The following is a 23,753-nucleotide window of genomic DNA, read 5'->3' on the forward strand; positions in this document are numbered from 1 at the left end:
TATTTCCCATGAAGTGATGGGACCAGATGCCATGATCTGCGTTTTCTGAATGTTGAGTTTTAAGCCAACTTTTTCACTCTCCTCTTTCACTTTCATGCAGAGGCTTTTTAGTTCCTCTTCACTTTCTGCCATAAGGGTGGTGTCATCTGCATATCTGAGGTTATTGATATTTCTCCCGGCAATCTTGAGTCCAGCGTGTGCTTCTTCCAGCCCAGCGTTTCTCATGTTGTACTCTGCATAGAAGTTAAATGAGTCGGGGCACAATATACAGCCTTGACATACTCCTTTTGCTATTTGGAACCAGGCTGTTGTTCCATGTCCACCTCTAACTGTTGCTTCCTGACCTGCATACAAGTTTCTCAAGAGGCAGGTCAGGTGGTCTGGTATTCCCGTCTCTTCCAGAATTTTCCACAGTTTATTGTGGTCCACGCAGTCAAAGGCTTCGGCATAGTCAATAAAGCAGAAATAGATGTTTTTTCTGAACTCTCTTGCTGTTTGGATGATCCAAGAAAAGACCAATACATAGAAAACTGTAAAGCACTGATGAAAGAAATCAAAGATCACACAGATAGATGGAGAAATATACCATGTTCATGGATCAGAATGATCAATATAGTGAAAATGAGTACACAACACAAAGCAATCTATAGATTCAGTGCAATCCCTATCAAGCTACCAATGGTATTTTTCACAGAACTAGAACAAATAGCTTCACAGTTTGTATGGAAATACAGAAAACCTGGAATAGCCCAAAGCAACCTTGCCAAAGAAGAATGGAACTGGAGGAATCAACCTACCTGACTTCAGGCTCTACTACAAAGCTACAGTCATCAAAACAGTATGGTACTGGCACAGAGGCAGAAATACAGATCAAGGAAACAAAATAGAAAGCCCAGAGATAAACCCACGCGCCTATGGACACCTTATATTTGACAAAGGAGGCAAGAATAGACAATGGAGTATAGACAACCTCTTTAAGAAGAGGTGCTGGGAAAAATGGTCAACCACTTGTAAAAGAATGAAACTAGAACACTGTCTAACACCATACACAAAATAAATTCAAAATGGATTAAAGATCGAAACATAAGACCAGAAACTATAAAACTCCTAGAGGCAAACATAGGCAAAACACTCTCTGACATAAATCACAGCAGGATACTCTATGACCCACCTCCCAGAGTAATGGATATAAATGAACAGGACCAAATTATATAGCAAAATAGCACAAGTAAATGAATAGGGCCAAATTAAATTCAAAAGCTTTTGCACAACAAAGGAAAGTATAAGCAAGGTGAAAAGACAGCCTTCAGAATGGGAGGAAGTAAGAGCAAACAAAGCCGCTGACCAAGAAATAATCTCAAAAATATAAAAGCTGCTCCCACAGCTCAATTGCAGAGCAAGAAATGACGAATTCAAAAAACGGGCCGAAGAACTAAACAGACATTTCTCCAAAGAAGACATACAGATGGCTAACAAACACATGAAGAGATGCTCAACATCACTCATTATCAGAGAAATGCAAATCCAGACGACCTTGAGGTACCCTCTCACGCTGGTCAGAATGGCTGTTACCCAAAAGTCTACAAACAATAAATGCTGGAGAGGGTGTGGAGAAAAGGGAACCCTCTCACGTTGTTGGTGGGAATGCAATTGAGTACAGCCACTACGGAGAATAGTGTGGAGGCTCCTTAAAAAACTGAAAATAGAACTGCCATATGACCCAGGAATCCCACTGCTGGGCATGCACACCGAGGACACCAGAATTGAAAGAATCACGTGTACCCCAATGTTCATCGCAGCACTGTGAATAATAGCCAGGACATGGAAGCAACCTAGAAGTCCATCAGCTGACTAAAGGATAAGAAAGCTGGTGTACATATACACAATGGAATGTAACTCATCCATTACAAAGAATACGTTTGAATCAGTTCGAATGAGGTGGATGAAACTGGAGCCTCTTATACAGAGTGAAGGACGTCAGAAAGAAACACACCAATACAGTACACTAACACATATATATGGAATTTAGAAAGATGGCAATGATGACCCTATATGCGAGAGAGCAAAAGAGACACAGATGTATAGAAGAGTCTTTTGGACTCCGTGGGAGAAGGCGAGGGTAGGATGATTGGAGAGAAGAGCATTGAAACATGTATATTATTCTATGTGAACCAGATCACCAGTCCAGGTTTGATGCATGAGACTAGGTGCTCAGGGCTGGTGCACTGGGATGACCCTGAGGCATGGGATGGGGAGGGAGGTGGGAGGGGGGATTCAGGATGGGGAACCCATGGACACCCATGGCTGATTCATGTCAATGTATGGCAAAAAGCACTACAATATTGCAACGTAATTAGCCTCAAATCAAAATAAATGAATTTAGAAAAAAGAACTCAAAAAAAGAAAAACGGAAAGAAAGGACAGCACACCCAGGGGGTCTTTCACTTTTATTGATTTTAAATCACATTCAGTGACTGACTGTGAATCATCACTGGGGTCTCCCAGGAGTTAGAGTGCCAGAAAGATTTAATTAGGGAGCTGCAGTCCAGATAAAAGATAACATATCGTTGAGTTAAAATCTGAACTCAACTCGTTTGATGCCTATGGTGAAACTCTGTGTTTTAGTTCTGTCTAAAAAGCTTTCTGAAGACACGCAGGATTCTTATGGTCAGAGACTGCCTATGTATCTCCATAATTGTTTGACTATTCCTTGGACCTTTTAAAACATTTCAAAATGAAAGTTAACACCAACTTAAATATCTCGTACTCTTCCTTTTAAACCATGATAAACTTGTAGAATTTGGACTAACAAAAGACTTTATTGGGGAAGAATGTTTTACGAGTGTAGTTATTTTGAAATCTTAGGGTATGGTGATAATTAAAAGACCAGCTTTTACTCAGTCTTATGTTAGTACTTATGTAAAATTTCACTGTACAGACTTCCATGACTGTCCAGTGGTTAGGACTCCGTGCTTTCCCTAGAAGGGCACGGGTTCAATCGCTGTTCAGGGAACCATGCTTCCACAACCTGCATAGTGCCCCCCGGGGGGGAAAGAAAATTCTCTGTGAGTGGTGATCCTGTTTGTAACGTGCACTGGGATTGGGCCACCACCACTGCTCTTCCTTTGGGAATACATTGCTCCCAAAATTTTCTTAGCAAAAAGGTGTCCTAGTCATTATTTGGTTTGTTCCCTCCAAACATTATTGTACTCCCTGGGAGTGCTATTTGTGGGTTTTAGATGTATCAGCACTTCGTGCCTTCTGAGCACCTTTAGCCGACAGCATAGGCGAGTGATGCAACAATCCCTTTTATGAGGTAGGTGGCCAGGAGGTGATTTCTGCCTACCTTTCTCGGGGGGACTTTCCCATTCACCACCCCTATGTGACAACCTCTTCCTTTCTGGGTCTGGCAATCTAGACCCTAATGTCATTCCACACCCCAAACAAAGGCTGTAACACCATACCACTACTCCTTGCCCTTGAAATCAAGTGTTAAGCAGGGTTATCCATCTTCAGTGCAGACTCCTGACCCAATCCAGACCTCTACTCTCTGGCTAACTGGGGACCCGAGGGTCTGTTCCCCAACCTCTCGGGACCCCATATCCCTCCCATCTCCAGTGCCCACCTCTTCTCTTCTTTCCCTCCCTTCCATCAGAAAATTCACACACACGCAAATATCTTTTCACCATTTGATGTGTATTGTAATTGCAGCCATCAGTTTACTATGTTAGTGTGAGAGTCTTTCCTTGGTTGGCCATTTCTACGAAAGCAGACCTCTGGAGGCACAGTTCTACACTGTCTGACCTTTTCGAGTCAGTTACTGGCTGCCCAGCTTGTACTTCTCCAGGGTCTCTTATTCTGGGGCGGCTGAGCTTATCTTCTCTTTGGATTCTGCCTCCTTCTTTGATCCCGCCTCATATTTTGGTACCTTTTACGGCTTTGATTCAGTTTCTTACGTGCACAGGAACGGAGAAAACAGTTGGGTTTTCTGGTTGTCTTCACCTTCTTCGACTGAGTGGCATATGGTCGGATTTTCTTTCTCAAGGTTCCTTGAAGAGGTCTTCTGACCCTCATGGTCATATTTCGTGCCTGGAAAGACAAGACAAGGGTATGAGATTTTAGGAAAGAAAAAAGCGGAGTTGGAAGGGAGATTTCATGAAAAAGGGATGTGGGCTAATGAGGGCTTTTGTGCCAGGCAAGGGTGGGTAGAGGTTTGGGGCAGCAAAGTCAATGGAGAACATGGGGAGCTTAGTTGGAATCATCTTACTTTCACACTGCCTCGGTACCTCCGTTGACAAAGGGTCTTCTTTTGTCCATTCATCCTTGAGGCAAACCGCCTTGTAACTCTTCTTGACTGCCGTGGGTTCCTGATTCCCTTAGTCAGGATGATGCCAAGAAGTGGCCTAACCTAGAATCTCTGCCTCTGGTCTCCCTATTTATACCCTTTCAGGACAATGAGGAGCCACACCCTTCAATCTGATTGGTCAGTTAGGCACCACCCCAGCCAATAGCATCTTGGGGGGCTTAGACATCACAATGTACCCCTGTGCCCATCAACATGGGCTAGTGGATGCTGAGGGAGGCCATTTTATAACTTCTCCACTGCTGACACCTCTGTGTGTCTGATTCTGGGCAGTGGTGATTCAGGGCCATGGTGTTTCTCCTCATGACCTTCAAACTTCCTTTCAGTTCCCTTTATCCTTTGACTTATATGTGCCACTTCAACACTCCTGCCTCCTTCATCCCTCTGTAAACATCTGCCAAACCCTTTCTGTCCCACTTCAGCCTTTCAGAGTAATCACTTCATCTCTAGCCCACCTTCTGCCTGTTGGGGGTTCCTGAGGGGCTTAAGGAACTTAAGAGCAAGCACTTAAGGTGGAAAAAGGGTAATTAAGAACAGGTTGGGTGTTTGATCTCCTGTCATGAGCTTTAACGACCCCCAGACTTGGTGAATGCTCAGTCTGTTGCCCAAAGTTTAATACACAGTCTCCCTCAGAGTACACATCAGAACAAAGACACTTCTACATGTCTCCTCCACTAAATTTTGTTGGGACACTTCAACTCTCATATTGAGCCAGGAAACTCAACTTGCCCCATCTATCAGAAATACATTCCTGATTATTATTATTATTATTATTATTATTAATTTTTTAAGGAAAGTGCTCAAAGTCAAAATCAGTTCACCACTCTACCACTGAGTCTTGACTAAATCATTTCCCCAGTCATCCCTCCTTGTCAGTTATCAGTAGGTAGGGCCCATTGCAGGCCTGACCAAGAGCTGAGCAGGACAAGTACCTGCAGGTAGCTCAGTGATAGTTGGTTGCTTGTGGGTGGGGCCAATGAGGCACTGACCAATGGCTGAGCAAGCCCTGTTGCCTAGGAACAGGATGCAGAGTAATAAGGCACAGCAATGGCTACCTGCGAAGGGCTGTGCTCTGTTACATAAGGACACTTTGGGTCCAGTGTGCTGGAATCTTTTTGATTGACTCATTTCCGACCTCAGATTTGATTTCACATAATTAGTTAACTTTTGCATATCATACTTTTCATTATATTCCCAGGCATAGCTGTCACCAGTGCTGTCATCTCTATGCCTCTCCAACAGCTGCCACTTGATCACATGCTCAGCATATAGTATAAATAGTTCAAAGCCAACAAGAATGTGAAGTCCAGCCCACCCTGAAAACTCCTTTGACAAACCTTAAATTCACAGTGATTCTTATACTCTTTGCAGTGGAACAGAGCAGGAGGAGCACAGCCCTTAACAGGAAGCCATTGGTGTGCTTCATTTCAAGCCATCCTGTCCCTAGGCAACAGGTGCTGCTCAAACATTGCTTGGTGCCTCAGAGGGCCCCATTCACAAGCAGCCAACTGTCAATGAGTGACCATTAGTTGTCCTGCTTAGCTGTTGGTCAGCACCACAGTGGGCCCTGCCCACAGGTTACTTACTATCAATGAGGGGGCCATTGGGAAAGTGATTAAGTCAAGGGTGGTGTGGCGGTCATCAGGAGGAGACTGAGATAAGAGGCAGATTCAGGCCTCATTCTGGAGGCCCTGGAGCTCACGCAGACTTGGGCCAGTGGGTGAGCTGGAGGGCCCAGGGAATACACTGGGGACTAGATGTTGTAGCCCTCCATAGCCCTCACTAAGGCCCTCCACTAGCCTTGGCCAAAGCCTTGAGGAGCAGTGTACCTCTCCCGCATCCCTGTCGCTGCGACCTACTAGCAGTGGTTTTCTTTCTGGGTCTCAGTCTGTGAGAACTGGTCTCCCCATATGGATGCCCTGAGGACGGACACTGAGGACCTATTATGTTGGATGCCTGTCTCCGTCAGGGATGACGGCTGGGCAGAGTGTGGGAACCTGGCACTGAAGGAGCTGCTGGCTGAGATCTGCTTCCCCTTAACCAGCACTGGGACATTGCAGGGTGAAAGCTGTGCCTTGAGACTGCCCTTTCTTGTCAGGACAGAGAATAACATTCATCTAGTAGAGGTTTATAGGAACATCATTACCTGACCATGACCTAACCTTAAGCACAAAGTGTATGACACCAAGAAGTCTGCAGCAACTTACCACCACTCTCCCTAACATTTAATTTTACATGCACTTACTGAAAACTTTTACTAACTTTGGGGTCTTAGGGCATGAACCACCCATCTCCTTGTATGAATCTTTAATCAACCTTTCTCTGTTCCAAACTTTAAGGTTAAGTTTTGATGGGCCTCCTTCTGCGTCAGGCACATGGACTTGCAATTTGAATAACAACGGTATTGTCTAAGGACAGACTTTGCCTCTCTTAAACAACGGCAGAGACTGGCCAAGTGCTCACAATTATCCATAAAATACACGCTGACTCGGCTTGGCTAAACTTTAGCCAAGCTTCTCTCCTCTGAACTTCAGCTTTCGCCCAAACTTGAGCAAGCGCTAAGATTCAAACTTTTCTGTCTCCCTTAACAGCTCATTCTGAGAATCAGCTCACTATCAGAGAGAAACAATTGCTGTAAAACAGCCCCATCATGCTGTCTGCTCATCCATCCCCCTACTGGCCCCATCACACACACACACACACACACACACACACACACACACACACACACAGAGTTCCTGCTGACCCTACTCATACTTCCATGTTAAAGAAACTTCTTTTTCTGTTCTACTTTCAGACATGTCAGGATCTGTGCTCAAAACACTTTCCCAATTGCAATCAGTTCCGTTCAATGGCTCAGTCAATTCTGACTCTCTGAGACCCTATTGTCTGCAGCACATCAGGCTTCACTGTCCATCACCAACTCCCAGAGCTTGCTTAAAATTCAAGCCCATCAAGATGGTGATGCCATCCAACCATCTCATCCTTTGTCGTCCCTTCTCCTCTGGCCTTCAATCTTTCCCTGCATCAGGGTCTTTTCCAATGAGCCAGTCTTTGCCTCAGATGGCCAAAGTATTGGAGCTTCAGCATTAGTCCTTCCAATGAATATTCAGGACTGATTTCCTCTAGCATTGACTGCATTGATTTCCTTGCAGTCCAAGGGACTCTCAAGAGTCTTCCCCAACTCCACAGTTCAAAAGAATCAATTCTTCAGTTATCAGCTTTCTTAATGGCCCAACTCTGCCATCCATGCATGACAATTGGGAAAACTTAGCTTTGACATATGGACCTTTGTTGGTAAAGTAATGTCTCTTCCTTTTAATACAGTGTCTAGTTTGGTCATAGCTTTTTTTTTCAACGAGCAAGCCTCTTTTAATTTCATGGCTGCAGTCACCATCTACAGTGATTTCAGAGCTGAAGAAAATAACGTTTGTCACTGTTTCCATTTTTTCCCCATCTATTTGCCATGAAGTACTGGGACCAGATGCCATGACGTTCGTTTTTTTGAATGTTAAGTTAAGCTAGCTTTTTCCACTCTTCTCTTTCACCCTTCCCAAGAAGCTCTTTAGTTCCTCTTTGCTGCCTGCCTTAAGGATAGTATTGTCTGGATATTTGAATTTATTGATATTTCTCCCAGCAATCTTCCAGCTTGTGCATCATCCATTCGTGCATTTCTCATGATGTACAATGTCTCCTGTACAATGTCACGAACCTCTTTCCATAGTTCATCAGGCTCTCTATCTATCACATCTGGGCCCTTAAGTCTATTACTCACTTCCACTGTATAATCATAAGGGATTTGATTGAGGTCATACCACGATGGTCTAGTGGTTTTCCCTACTTTCTTCAATTTAAGTCTGAATTTGGTAATAAGGAGTTCATGATCTTAGCCACAGTCTGCTCCTGGTCTTGTTTTTGTTGATTGCATAGAGCCTCTCCGTCTTTGGCTGCAAAAAACATAATCAACCTGATTTCGGTGTTGACCATCTGGTGATGTCCATGTGTAGAGTCTTCTCTTGTGTTGTTGGAAGAGGGTGTTTGCTATGACCAGTGCATTTTCTTGGCAAAACTCTATTAGCCTTTGCCTTACTTCATTCCGTATTCCAAGTCCAAATTTACCTGTTCCTCCAGGTGTTTCTTGACTTCCTATTTTTGCATTCCAGTCCCCTATAATGAAAAGTACATCTTTTTGGGGTGTTAGTTCTAAAAGGTCTTGTAGGTCTTCATAGAACCGTTCAACTTCAGCCTCTTCAGCGTTACTGGTTGGGGCATAGACTTGGATTACTGTGATATTGAATGGTTTGCCTTGGAAATGAACAGAAATCATTCTGTCGTTTTTGAGATTGCATCCAAGTACTGCATTATGGACTCTTTTGTTGAATATGATTGCTATTCCATTTCTTCTGAGGGATTCCTGTCCACAGTAGTAGATATAATGGTCATCTGAGTTAAATTCATCCATTCCAGTCCTTTTGAGTTCGCTGATTCCTAGAATATCAACATTCACTCTTCCCATCTCTTGTTTGACCACTTCCAATTTGCCTTGATTCATGGACCTGACATTACAGGTTCCTATGCAATACTGCTCTTTACAGCATCGGACCTTGCTTCTATCACCAGTCACAGTCACAGCTGAGTATTGTTTTTGCTTTGGCATAAAGGGTCATCATTACCATCTTTCTAAATTACATATATATGTGCTAAAATACTGTAGTGTTGTTTTTCTTTCTGACTTACTTCACTCTGTATAATAGGCTCCAGTTCCATCCACCTCATTATAACTGATTCAAACGTGTTCTTTTTATTGGCTGGGTAATATTCCATTATGTATATGTACTACAGCTTTCTTATCCATTCGTCTTCTGATGGACATCTAAGTTGCTTCCATGTCCTGGCTATTATAAACAGTGCTGTGATGAACATTGGGGTATACATGTCTCTTTCAATTCTGGTTTCCTTGGTGTGTATGCCCAGCAGTGGGATTCCTGGGTCATATGGCAGTTCTGTTTCCAGTTTTTTAAGGATTATCCACACTGTTCTCCATAATGGCTGTACTAGTTTGCATTCCCACTGACAGTGTAAAAGGGTTCCCTTTTCTCTGTGCCCTCTCTAGCATTTATTGTTTGTAGGCTTTTTGATAGCAGCCATTCTGACCAGTGTGAGATGCTACCTCTTTGTGGTTTTGATTTGCATTTCTCTTATAATGAGTGATGTTGAGCATATTTATATGTGTTTGTCAGCCATCTATGTGTTTTCTTTGAGAAATGTCTGTTTAGTACTTTGGCCCGTTTTTTGAATGGGTTGTTTATTTTTCTGGTATTGAGCTGCATGAGCTGCTTATATATTTTTGAGATTAATTCTTTGTCACTTGCTTCATTTGCTATTATTTTCTCCCATTCTGAGGACTGTCTTCACATTGCTTATACCTAAATCAAATTCTTTATGATTATACAGTGGAACTGAGAAATAGATTTAAGGAACTAGATCTGATAGATAGAGTGCATGATGAACTATGGACAGAGGTTTGTGACAATGTACAGGAGACAGAGATCAAGGCCATCCCCATGGGAAAAAAATGCAAAAAAAGACAAAATGGCTGTCTGGGGAGGCCTTACACATAGCTGTGAAAAGAAGAGAAGTGAAAAGCAAAGGGGAAAAGGAAAGATATAAGCATCTGAATGCAGAGTTACAAAGAATAGCAAGCAGAGATAAGAAAGCCTTCCTCAGCAATCAATGCAAAGAAATAGAGGAAAACAACAGAATGGGAAAGACTAGAGATCTCTTCAAGAAAATTACAGATACCAAGGGAACATTTCATGCAAAGATGGGCTCGATAAAGGACAGAAATGGTATGGACCTAACAGAAGCAGAAGATATCAAGAAGAGGTGGAAAGAATACACCGAACTCTAAAAAAAAAAAAAAAAAAAAAAAAAAAAAAAAAAAAAAAAAAAAAAAACCTTCATGACCAAGATAATCACGATGGTGTGATCATTCACCTAGAGCCAGATATCCTGGAATGTGAAGTCAAGTGGGTCTTAGAAAGCATCACTATGAACAAAGCTAGTGGAGCTGATGGAATCCCAGTTGTGCTATTTCAAATTGTGAAAGATCATGCTGTGAAAGTGCTGAACTCAATATGCCAGGAAATTTGGAAAACTCAGCAGTGGCCACAAGACTGGAAAAGATCAGTTTTCATTCCAATCCCAAAGATAGGCAATGTCAAAGAATGCTCAAACTACCACACAATTGCATTCATCTCACACGCTAGTAAAGTAATGCTCAAAATTCTCCAAGCCAGGCTTCAGCAATACATGAACTGTGAACTTCGAGATGTTCAAGCTGGTTTTAGAAAAGGCAGAGGAACCAGAGACCAAGTTGCCAGCATCTGCTGGATCATGGAAAAAGCAAGAGAGTTCCAGAAAAAAGCATTTATTTCTGCTTTATTGACTATGCCAAAGCCTTTGACTGTGTGGATCACAATAAACTGTGGAAAATTCTGAAAGAGATGGGAACACCAGACCAAGTGACTTGCCTGTTGAGAAATTTGTATGGAGGTCAGGAAGCAACAGTTAGAACTGGACTTGGAACAACACACTTCTTCTAAATAGGAAAAGGAGTATGTCAAGGGTGTATATTGTCACCCTGCTTATTTAACTTATATGCAGTGTACAATCATGAGAAACCCTGGGCAGGAAGAAGCACAAGCTGGAATCAAGATTGCCGGGAGAAATATTAATAACCTCAGATATGCAGATTACAGCACCCTTATGGCAGAAAGTGAAGAGGAACTAAAAAGCCATCTGATGAAAGTGAAAAAGGAGAGTGAAAAACTTGGCTTAAAGCTCAACATTCAGAAAACGAAGATCATGGCATCTGGTCCAATCACTTCATGGGAAATAGGGAAACAGTGGAAACAGTGTCAGACTTTATTTTTCTGGGCTCCAAAATCACTGCAGATGGTGCCTGCAGCCATGAAATTAAAAGACGCTTACTCCTTGGAAGAAAAGTTATGACCAACCTAGATAGCACATTTAAAAACAGAGACATGACTTTGCGAACAAAGGTCCATCTAGTCAAGGCTATGGTTTTTCCAGTTGTCATGTATGGATGTGAGACTTGGACTATGAAGAAAGCTGAGCACGGAAGAATTGATGCTTTTAAAGTGTGGTGTTGGAGCAGACTCTTGAGAGTCCCTTGGTCTGCTAGCAGATCGAACCAGTCCATTCTGAAGGAGATCAGTCCTGGGAATTCTTTGTAAGGAATGATGCTAAAGCTGAAACTCCAGTACTTTGGCCACCTCATGCGAAGAGTTGACTCATTGGAAAAGACTCTGATGCTGGGAGGGATTTGGGGGCAAGAGGAGAAGGGGACGACAGAGGATGAGATGGCTGGATGGCACCACTGAGTCGATGGACATGAGTCTGAGTGAACTCCGGGAGTTAGTGTTGGACAAGGAGGCCTGGCGTGCTGTGATTCATGGGGTTGCAAAGAATCGGACACGACTTAGCAATTGATCTTACTAACTATACTTTCCTTTGTTTGCAAAAGCTTTGAAGTATAATTAGCTCCCATTTTTTTATTTTTGCTTTTATTTCTATTACTCTGGGAAGTGGGTTATAGAGGATCCTGTTGTGATTTATGTCAGAGGGTGTTTTGCCTGTTTTCCTCTCGCAGTTTTATAGTTTCTAGTCTTACATTTAGATCTTTAATCCATTTTGAGTTTATTTTTGTGTATGGTGTTAGAAAGTGTTCTAGTTTCATTCTTTTACAAGTGTTTGATCAGTTTTCCCAGCAACATTGTTAAAGAGATTGTTTTTTCTCCATTGTATATTCTTGCCTCCTTTTTCAAAAATAAGGTGTCCATAGCGTGTGGATTTATATCTGGGCTTTCTATTTTGTTCCATTAATCTATATTTCTGTCTTTGTGCCATTACCATACTGTCCTGATGATTGTAGCTTTATAGTATAGTCTGAAGTCAGGCAGGTTTATTCCTCCAGTTCCATTCTTCTTTCTCAAGATTGCTTTGGCTATTTGTGGTTTTTTCTATTTCCATACAAATTGTGAAATTATTTGTTCTAGCTCTGTGATAAATACCACTGGTAGCTTGATAGGGATTGCATTGAATATATAGATTGCATTGGGTAGTATACTAATTTTCATTTAAGCGATTCTTCTGATCCTTTAAAAGGGTATATTTCTCCATCTATTTGTGTCATATTTGATTTCTTCCATCAGTGTTTTATAGTTTTCTATATATAGGTCTTTTTTTTCTTTAGGTATATATATTCCTAAGTATTTTATTCTTTTTGTTTCCATGGTGAATGAAATTGTTTCCATAATTTCTCTTTCTGTTTTCTCATTGTTAGTGTATATGAATGCAAGGGATTTCTCTATGTTAATTTTGTATCCTGCAACTGTGCTATATTCATTGATTAGCTCTAGTAATTTTCTGGTGGAATCTTTAGGGTTTTCTATGTAGAGTATCATGTCATCTGCAAACAGTGAGAGTTTACTTCTTCTTTTCCAATCTAGATTCCTTTTATTTCTTTTTCTTCCCTGATTGCTGTGGCTAAAACTTCAAAAACTATGTTGAATAGTAGTGGTGAGAGTGGGCACCCTTGTTTTGTTCCTGACTTTAGGAGAAATGCTTTCAATTTTTCACCATTGAGGATAATGTTTGCTGTGGGTTTGTCATATATGGCTTTTATTATGTTGTGGTATGTTCCTTCTATGCCTGCTTTCTGGAGAGTTTTTATCATAAATGGATCCTGAATTTTGTCAAAGGCTTTTTCTGCCTCTATTGAGATATCATATGGTTTTTATCTTTCAATTTGTTAATGTCGTGTATCACATTGATTGATTTGCAAATACTGAAGAATCCTCCTATCCCTGGGATAAATCCCACTTGGTCATGAAAAGTATTATCTTTTAATATGTTGTTGGATTCTGTTTGCTAGAATTTTGTTGAGGATTTTTGCATCTAGGTTCATCAGTGATATTGGCCTGTAGTTTTCTTTTTTTGTGGCATCTTTTTGTTTTGGTATTAGGGTGATGATATAATGAATTTGGCAGTTTATCTTCCTCTGGAATTTTCTGGAAGAGTTTGAGTAGGATAGGTTTTATCTCTTCTCTAAATTTTTGGTAGAATTCACCTGTGAAGCTATCTAGTCCTGGGCTTTTGTTTGTTGAAGATTTTTTATTACAGTTTCCATTTCTGTGTTTGTGCTGGGTCTGTTAAGATTTTTTATTTCTTCTTGGTTCAGTTTCGAAGGTCATACTTTTCTAAGAATTCTTCCATTTCTTCCAAGTTGTCCGTTTTATTGTCATATAGTTGCTGATAGTAGTCTCTTATGATCCTTTGTATTTCTGTGTTGTCTGTTGTGATTTCTCCATTTTCACTTCTAATTTTGTTTATTAGACATCAAATTTTTTAACCTGAGATAACCCTGAGTATCTGTCTCATGTGCTCTGAAAACCAGCCTCAGTATAATCGTAAAGAAGGAATTCCAAAACACCCTGACCAGTGACAGCAGCGTGGGGATAAGGCACCAGTGATAACTATGAAACCTACACTCTCTTGTCTGTGTTCACCCTGGTCCACCGCTTACAATTATAGTCACTTGACAGCAACACGTCATACAATCTTTTATCAGATAAAATAATGATATTCTCCATATGTGTTTCTCTAATTTAATCATGAGTTTAGCTCGGCTGTGTGTTAGATTCTCTTCTAGTTCTAATTCCAACCCTAAATAGCTGCTGACATGGGCTTCCAGAAGCCCCTCTACCAAGGTCTAAGGAAGCTGAGAAACACTTATTGAAGGAAAGGATTGGGACTCAACAGGGAAGCCCACACAGCTATACCATCATCTGCATTCCACATGGAACATTAACAATAAGCAGACAATGGACCAGGACCAAAAGAAAGTAAGAGTGCTGGGCACTCCAAACCACAATTTTTTTTTTAATCAAAGCCCTAAACAGTTTTAAGTGTTGCAAAAATAAAAATGTGCTCTTTTGTCTATAGATCATCAACTCCATGGTTATAATGAAATAATTGCATAAGATACTATATTTAGTATTCTGATTTCTCATAAGTTTCAAATATTTCATAAGTCATATGACACTCAAGGGTAGAGGCAACATTTTCCAGGAATGGGGTCTTTCAATACGTGTTTGTGGAGCTGCCTTCAACTAACAACGCCTGACACTGGATGGCAGTGAATGTTTATAAAAGACAGATAAGGGGGAAGATGGTCTTTCTCTTCCCAACCACCCCTACCCACTGCCCTCTGTATTAGTTTCCTTTTGTTGCTGTAACATATTACCACAACATTAGTGGCTTAAAATAACACAAACTTATTATCAAACAATTCTGTATGTCAGAAGCCCAACATGGGCATCACAGGGCTAAAACCAGTGTGTCAGCAGGGCTGTGTTCCTTTCTCAAGGCTATAAGGGAGAATCTGTTTTCTTGACTTTTATGGCTTCTCTCAGTTGCCTGACTCTTGCTCATGTCCCCCTTCCTTCATCTTCGGAGCCAGCAATGGCCAGTGGAGTCTCTCTCATGTGACTTCACCCTGACATTGACTCTTCTGCCGCTCACTTCCATTTTAAGGATCCTTGTGATTACCCTCGCACCACCGAGATAAACCAGGATAACTTCTTTATTTTATGATCAGCCATCTGCACCCTTTTTTTTTAATATAAATTTATTTTAATTGGAAGCCATCTGCATCCTTGATCTTCTGTTGTAACAACTTATTCACAGGTTCCAGGGGTTAAGGCATGTGCACATCTCAAGGGTCATTATTTGCCTACCATACTGTCAAATAAATAAACAGTGATAAGTCTTCAAAGGCATGGCAGAGAAGTCAGAAAGAAGTCACACACGCATTTCTTGCTCCTTATTGTCTACCTCTCTTCTTTCTTTGTCATTTAATATTATGAAGAGAGCTTTCCAAAGAAAACTGAGTTGGGCTCTTGCTGCTGCATGTTCATCTTGACCAGTGCTGGCAGGGGAGAATCTTAAGGACTCCGTAGAACAGTAACAGGAGAGATAGGAGGACTCAGAGGCCATTCATTCACTCGTGACAGTGTTCCTGACAGCAACCAAAGCAAATTAAGGCCCTGGCTTTCTGGAATGTACATTCCACGAAGGAACAAAGCAATAAAAATAAGTTGGTGAATTTTAAAGTTCATTAGAAAGTGTTAAGAGCCATGGAGGACAATAAAACTGGGGAGAAGGTTAGGGAAAGTGGAAAGGGGACTAACCCCCTAACAGGACACTCAGTGATGTGTTTGTGTTATTTTACAGTGAGTCAGGCCTGGTGAAAAGTGCTTTACAAGATAATGCTCACCTCAGCCTGAAATGGTAGTTATCATTCCATCTTCTAGATGAGTAAAAAGAGGCTCAGAGGTGATGTCCCATGAATGATGAGTGGCACAGGCTGGTTACTATCCATGTGTTCATCCTCCCCAAGCTATAGGGGTTTCCCAGACCAGAGTCACATTCAGGAAAGCAGGAGGTGGAGGACTAGATCCCTATGCTGACACATACCTGTTATTCCAGGGAAGAGGAAGTTCTGACTCCTGGGAGAGACTTTCTGGGCACTGAGGCCCAGGGATGGGGCTCTGTCAGGGGGAACCACATAGCCACCTTGGATAAGGGAGCCATCAGGTTTCTGTTCAGTTCTTAGCCTAGCCAATTCCTGGCTAAAAGACCACTAGAGGTTGGCTAGGAAGAAGTGGGATGTATTCCTTTGTCTTAACACAAATGTAGACAGTCCTTGCTATGTGTCCAGGTCTTCCCAAGAGCTATACAAATAGGAACTGATTGTAATTCATATAATACACTACCAGGCCAGTGCTGTTATTGTCCTGGTCACAAATGAGGAAACTGAGGCCAAGACAGTTTCAGGTGTTTCCCTGGCCACACTGCCATGGGAATTCCAATACTAGTGACACCAAAACAAACATTATGAGATGCTACCACATCTCAGGGACTGTGTGCTGTACCTTCAGTGCATTCATTAACCTTAGTTCCAATTGTGGACTCATTTGGAAAAGTTACATAGCTAACACATGGAGTCTCATCATTTCAGAACAAGGTATGAATCACTGAGTCAAGGCTTGCATAGGTCCTTCCTGCTGTAGGCCCTGTATTAAATGATTCTCTTGGTTTTTCTCAGGAAACATGTGCTGGCATAGGCACCATTTCATGAATGAAGGCACAGAGGCTCAGGGGCATGAACTGATTTGTCAACAAAGCATGTCCAGAAATGATGAGTGCTGCTGCTGCTAAGTTGCTTCAGTCGTGTCCAACTCTGTGCGACCCCACAGACAGCAGCCTACCAGGTTCCCGCATCCCTGGGATTCTCCAGGCAAGAACACTGGAGTGGGTTGCCATTTCCTTCTCCAATGCATGAAAGTGAAAAGTGAAAGTGAAGTCGTTCAGGTTGTCTACTTGAAAGTTATACAGTCGTGTCCAACTCCTAGCGACCCCATGGACTGCAGTCTACCAGGATCCTCCGTCCATGGGATTTTCCAGGCAAGAGTACTGGAGTGGAGTGCCATTGCCTTCTCCAGAAATAATGAGTGGCCGAGTCCAAATGTGAGCCCAGGTATGGCTGTGGCTGGTCTCTGGGATGTTGATCCACACAACTACACAACGTGGCTTCGGAAGGTACCAAGTCCAGGCATGATGACAACATCAATCATAGTTGATGATTATTGCAATAGGAATCAGCACTGTCCATCTACAGTCAGTGAACATCAGGCTGTGTTCTAAGTCTTTTCATACATTAATTTATTAGCCCTGGCAACAGCCATGTGAAGTAGATAGTATATTACCCCATTTTACCAATGAGGTAACTAAGGCACAGGGAGGTTAAGTCACTTGTCCAGAGTCAGAGCTCATGAATGGCAGAGCTGGGATTGGGCACCAGGTAGCATGGCTGCAAAGCCCAGGCTCCTGAATGTTATCCAAGGAAGAAACAGCTCAGAGCCTGGCATGAGGCCAGCAGCTTTGGAGAAAGTGGGCCACAGAGATGAAGGACTGTGAATGGGAGGATTCACTCCTGGGAAAATAGGGGCCAGTGCAAGTGGCTAATATGGTGACTGCCAGAGCTCATGGGCATTTCATGAACTAGTAAAAAAGTGGAGGCAAGAAATCCAGAGGCCTCAAAGTTAGAACTGGGATAGCCAAATCCTGCCTCAAAATCACTGCAAGAGAAAGAGCCACCCACCTAAGAGTGAGATGAGTGACCCAGAGAGAAGACCTAGTGATAGACCTCAAGGCCAAGGCAGATCACCATTCCATTCAGTTCTTGATTTCAGTCTTTCCTGGGCCCAACTAGACATTTGGCCCTTGGTTTCTGGAATATACTGCACTGTACCCTATTCCCTTCTACTAGTAATAAATCCTCCCTTTGTTTTGAATCATTCTGAAGGGGACTTGATTCTAGCCCCACCAGTCCCTGGTAGAGACACAGGGAGACCAGGCAGGATGTGAGAGCCAAACAGTCTAGGAACTATAGGGAGGAGGAAGGGCCAGCCAGCCTGGAGCATGGGGCAGAGTCGAGGAGGCTGCAGGTTCCCTCAGGAGGTGTGGAGGAGGACCTATCCAGTCAAAGCAGATCCTCCGGCTCTGCAGCATCACCTCCTGCTATGGGGTCCTTGGGGCTAGGTCTTCTAGGCCAGGAACTTGAAATGAAGGACATGGCCATATCCTCAAAGGTCACTGATCCCTAGAAAGTCAAAGACAGGCAGAGATGTCACCCTTGTGGCTAACAGAATGAGGCTAGAGTCTGTCACTCAGTCACTGGAACAATCTAGAGGGACCCTAGCTCTGAATTCCCTGCGGATGTGTATCTCCTAGGGGCCTGGCTCTGTGCTGAGCACTTTCTGTGCCACATCCAACTGATGACATGTCCCCAGCACTGGAGCCAGACTCCTAAGTCTGAACACAGCTTCTTTAACCTGACACTTGCCAGGTGTGTGGCCTTGGGGACATCACTTCATTTCTCTGAGCAGCAATTTCTGCATCAATACCCTAATCGTTGCCACTGCCATGTTTCTGTGAGTGTGAAAGAGACAATGGTTATCAAGTGAATCCTGGGATGCCCAGCAGAAGTCTTTCGGTGTTTGGTATGTGTTTTCATACTTGGATTACCCATGAGGCCAACACTGTCAGCATCTCAATGTCAGTCAGTTTGCTGAGGCTCAGGGACAGTCAACCAGAAGTCAAAGAGAGTCAGATGTCAAATAAGCAGTTATCTGAACTCAGACAGGTCTTTCTGGTTCAGAGCCAGTGTGTATAACCCCTATCCTCTGCCAGCACCAAAGGGTGGGATGAATATCCAGGATACCATCTCACAATCCACCTTCAGAGACGCATCTCAGCAGATGGAGGGAACAGTTAAACTCCATTCAGCAACCCACACAGGCCTTCTTCTGCCTCCTCAAATAGTACATATCCCTGCCTTTGCCATGTGGTACTCTGCCTGGAAGGCCCGCTGAAAGGTATCATCCTCATACCTAAGCCCAAACCTTGCCTGCAAAGTTGACTTTAAGTGTTGCCCTGAGGCCTCCCCAGCACACAGTGGGTATTATCATGGTTAGAGTGGAGGCTCTGTTGACTGACATATGGATTTTGAATATCTGCCAATGAAGAGCTGTGTGACCTTCAACAAGTAATTTTTCTAAGACTCAAAGTTTCTGCTCTGTAAAGTAAGGATGATAAGAAAATCTAATCCTAAGGAGATGAGAGTTAAGTGAGGAAGTCATTGTACCTTGGTGCATAATAAGCGCTCACTTCAGTTCAGTTGCTCAGTCATGTCCGACTCTTTGTGACCCCATGGACTGCAGCACAACAGGCTTCCTGTCCATCAATAACTTCCAAGTTTACTCAAATTCATGTCCATTGAGTCAGTGGTGCCATGCAACCATCTCATCCTCTATTGTCCCCTTCTCCTCCTGCTTTCAATCTTTCCCAGAGTAAGGGTCTTTTTAAATGAGCCAGTTCTTCACATCAGGTGGCCAAAGTATTGGAATTTCAGCTTCAACATCAGCCCTTCTAATGAATATTTAGGACTGATTTCTGCTGGGAGCCAGCATATTGCATATTGAGTGCATATTGCATATTGAGTGCAGCACTTTCCACAGCATCATCTTTCAGGATCTGGAATAGCTCAACTGGAATTCTATCACTGCCGGGGGCCAGCGTGAGGAACTCCGCCCATGGCAAAGGTCATGAGGAAGGAGGCCTGGCATACACAAAGGCGGGATCGAGCCTCAGGAGTCCCCCTGGAAATCTCGAGCATCTACCCCCAAAACCAGAGTCTGCCTACTTTCTGCTTTGTGCTTTCACCTACGCCTCTGACTTATGGGGGGCTGTCCCCCACTACCTCTCTCTGAAAAAAGAGTTAGCTTACAGCTCCAGTTAATAATTCCTGGGTGTGACAGTGTTTCAACCTACAAACTCCTTTGGTAATCCTCTAGCCTGCCTGAATAGGTTTTTCCAGCCACATGTGATTGCTCAGAGCCTCCCAACTGTGAGAGGCATGAGATGTTCTAAACTGTCTAAATACAGATTCCTTTGAGCAGTTAAAAGATTGATTAGAAATTGTATTGGTGAAGGGTTTTTCATTTGTTGGGCCAGTGTTTGCGGCTAAGTTTCCATATTCCTTACCTGCTGTGTCCATTAATCAATGGCAGTGTATTGATTAATATAATTGGTGTAAGTAGTAGCTTTAATGTTCGTAACCTGGGACCCTTGAGTTAATTCTTTTTCTTGTTATAGCCCACCACACCTTTGCCCTATAGGAATGAAACTTTAATGCTTTTCGAGGGTGGCTCTTGACTAATCACCTTTAGAGAAAAATAAGTTTTCTGAATAAAGGGTCTTAAAATGTTAACAGGCCTCCGGGCCAGAAGATGTTACAAATCACCTAAACTTTTGCATATGATAAGTTTGCAGGAAGAAAGCCTGGCTTACTGCATGACTCTACCCCTTCCCCCATTATCCTCTATACATAACTTAAGGTATAAAAACTACTTTGAAAAATAAAGTGTGGGCCTTGTTCACCAAAACTTGGTCTCCCCATGTCGCTCTCTCTCTCAAATTCTGGGTTAGTCTCCATCTGGAGCGCGGAACCCGCCATGCTTACTAATTATGCCTGGGCTTCTAAGATCCAACTGGGGAGGCCTCAGTGTCTCCTCTCCTTCGGGAGAATGGAAGGACGCCTGTGGCCTACGTAAGTGGTGCAAACTTCTTGTCTTGAAGTTTTATTGGTCTCCCGCATAAACCAAGCTACTCAGCCTCTTTTCTCCACTGAATTTTCCTACTGAGCTATCCTCATTCTATTACTCTTTATATCTTTGATGAATATTTAAATAAATAAGTTGCTGAAGCCGTCTCTCCTTTGAATACCCTGGATCAGCCGGGGCTGGACCCCGGCAGATTTCCTTTACAATGAACTGATTGGGATCTTCTTGCTGTGCAAGGGACTCTCAAGAGTCTTCTCCAACACCACAGTTCAAAAGAATCAATTCTACCATGCTCAGCTTGCTTTATAGTCCAACTCTCACATCCATATGTGATACCTGGAAAATATAACTCTGACTAGATGGACCTTTGTTGGCACAGTAATGTCTCTGCTTTTAAATATGCTGTCTAGGTTTGTCATAGCTTTTCTTCCAAGGAGCATGTATCTTTTAATTTCATGGCTGCAGTCACCATCTGCAGTGATTTTGGAGCTCCCAAAAATAAAGTCAGCCACTGTTTCCACTGTTTCCCTATCTATATGCCATGAAGTGATGGGACCAGATACCATGATTTTGGTTTTCTGAATGTTGAGTTTTAAGTCAACTTTTTCACTCTCCTCTTTCACTTTCATCAAGAGGCTCTTTAGTTCTTCTTCAATTTCTGCCATAATTGTGGTGTTATCTACATATCTGAGGTTATTGATATTTCTCCAAGAAAACTTGATTTCAGCTTGTGCTTCATCCAGTTCAGGATTTCTTATGATATGTTCTGCATATAAGGTAAATAAGCAGGGTGACAATATACAACCTTGATGCACTCCTTTCCAGATTTGGAACCAGTCTGTTGTTCCATATCTAGTTCTAACTGTTGCTTCCTGACCTGCATACAGATTTCTCAGGAGGCAGGTCAGGTGGTCCGGTATTCCCATCTCTTGAAGAATTGTCCACAGTTTGTTATGATCCACACAGTCAAAGGCTTTGGAATATTCAATAAAGCAGAAGTACATGGTTTTCTGGAACTCTCTTGCTTTTTTGATGATCCAATGGATGTTGGCAATTTGATCTCTGGTTCTTCCGCCTTTTCTAAATCCATCTTGAACATCTGGAAGTTCACGGTTCATGTACTGTTGAAACCTGGCTTAGAGAATTTTGAGCATTACTTTTCTATCGCATGAGATGAGCACGATTGTGTGGTAGTTTGAGCATTCTTTGGCATTGTCTTTCTTAGTGATTGAAATGAAAACTGATCTTTTCCAGTCCTGTGGCCACTGCTGAGTTTTCCAAATTTGCTAGCATATTGAATGTAGCACTTTCACAGCATCATCTTTTAGGATTTGAAATAGCTCGACTGGGATTCCATTAACTCCACTAGCTTTGCTTGTAGTGATGCTTCCTAAGGCCCACTTGACTTCACATTCCAGAATGTCTGGCTCTAGGTGAGTGATCACACCATCGTGATTATCTGGTTCATGAGTATCTTTTTTTGTATAGTTCTTCTGTGTATTCTTGCACCTCTTCTTAATATCTTCTGCTTTTGTTAGGTCCATTCTATTTCTGTCCCTTATTGTGCCCATCTTTGCATTAAAAGTTCCCTGGCAATCTGTAATTTTCTTGAAGAGATCTCTAGTTGTTCACATTTTATTGTTTTCATCTATTTATTTGCACTGATCATTGAAGAATGCTTTCTTATCTCTCCTTGCTATTCTTTGGAACTCTGCATTCAAATAGGTGTATCTTTCCTTTTCTCCTTTGCCTTTCACTTCTCTTCTTTTCATAGCTATTTGTAAGCCCTCCCAGATAATCATTTTGCCTTTTTGCATTTCTTTTTCTTGGGGATGGTCTTGATCCCTGTCTCCTTTACAATGTCATGAACCTCAGTCCATAGTTCTTCAGGCACTCTGCCTATCAGATCTAATCCCTTGAATCTATTTTTCACTTTCACTGTATAATCGTAAGGAGTTTTATTTAGGTCACATCTGAATGGTCCAGTGATTATCCCTACTTTATTCGATTTAACTCTGAATTTGGCAATAAGGAATTCATGATCTGAGCCACAGTCAGCTCCTGGTCTTGTTTTTGCTGACTGTATAGAGCTTATCCATCTTTGACTGCAAAGAATATAATCAGTTTGATTCTGGTATTGACATCTGGTGATGTCCATGTGTAGAGTCTTCTCTTGTGTTGTTGTAAGAGGGTGTTTGCTATGACCAGTACATTCTCTTGGCAAAACTCTATTAGCCTTTGCCTTCTTTCATTCTGTACACCAAGGCCAAATTTGCCCATTATTCCAGGTATATCCTGACTTCCTACATTTGCATTCCAGTCCCCTATAATGAAAAGGACATCTTTTGGGGGTTAGTTCTAGAAGGTCTCGTAGGTCTTCATAGAACTATCCAACTTCAACTTCTTCAGCATACCAGTCAGGGCATAGACTTCGATTATTGTGATATTGAATGTCTTGCCTTGGAAATGAACAGAGATCATTCTGTCATTTTTGAGATTGCATCCAAGTACTGCATTTCAGACTCTTTTGTTGACTATGATGGCTACTCCATTTCTTCTAAGGGATTCTTGCCCACAATAGTAGATATAATGGTCATCTGAGGTAAATTCACCCATTCCAATACATTTTAGTTTGCTGATTCCTACAATGTCAATGTTCACTCTTGCCATCTGTTTGACCACTTCCAATTTGCCTTGATTCATGCAACTAACATTCCGGGTTCCTATGCAATATTGTTCTTTCCAGCATCAGACTTTACTTCCATCACCAGTCACATCGACAACTGAGTGTTGTTTTTCCTTTGGCTCCATCCCTTCATTCTTTCTGGAGTTATTTCTCCATTCTTCTCCAGTATCATATTGGGCACCTACCGACCTGGGGAGTTCATCTTTCAGTGTCCTATCTTTTTGCCTTTTCATACTGTTCATGGGGTTCTCAAGGCAAGAATACTGAAGTGGTTTGCCATTCCCTTCTCCAGTGGATCACGTTTTGTCAGAACTCTTCACCATGACCCGTTCATCTTGGGTGGCCCTTCACAGCATGGCTCATAGTTTCATTGAGTTAGACAAGCTTGTTGTCCATGTGATCAGATTAGTTAGTTTTCTGTGATTGTGGTTAA

At 42.3% G+C, this 23,753-nt stretch overlaps 1 protein-coding gene across 2 annotated transcripts in view; it reads right to left on the reverse strand.

Moving 5' to 3' along the window:
* Window positions 1-3,677: 3,677 nt before the first annotated feature.
* The window catches only part of LOC112582131 (spermatid nuclear transition protein 3-like), a 45,065-nt gene continuing 24,989 nt past the window's right edge, over window positions 3,678-23,753 (reverse strand). The window contains exons 1-2 of one of the 2 annotated variants that reach the window (XR_006640630.1): window positions 4,287-4,895; window positions 3,884-4,089 (exon numbers count right to left, since the gene is read on the reverse strand). Coding sequence is in view for 1 of the 2 variants with exons in the window: in XM_045164424.1 (XP_045020359.1) it covers window positions 3,874-4,089 (216 nt within the window). In the remaining variant the exon portion in view is untranslated. Of the gene's footprint in view, window positions 4,090-4,286; window positions 4,896-23,753 lie in introns of those variants that run through there. The other variant, XM_045164424.1, reaches the window with a different exon arrangement.

This window comes from Bubalus bubalis, chromosome X (assembly GCF_019923935.1).
Source record: "Bubalus bubalis isolate 160015118507 breed Murrah chromosome X, NDDB_SH_1, whole genome shotgun sequence".
In the NCBI taxonomy this organism is placed as follows: domain Eukaryota; kingdom Metazoa; phylum Chordata; class Mammalia; order Artiodactyla; family Bovidae; genus Bubalus; species Bubalus bubalis.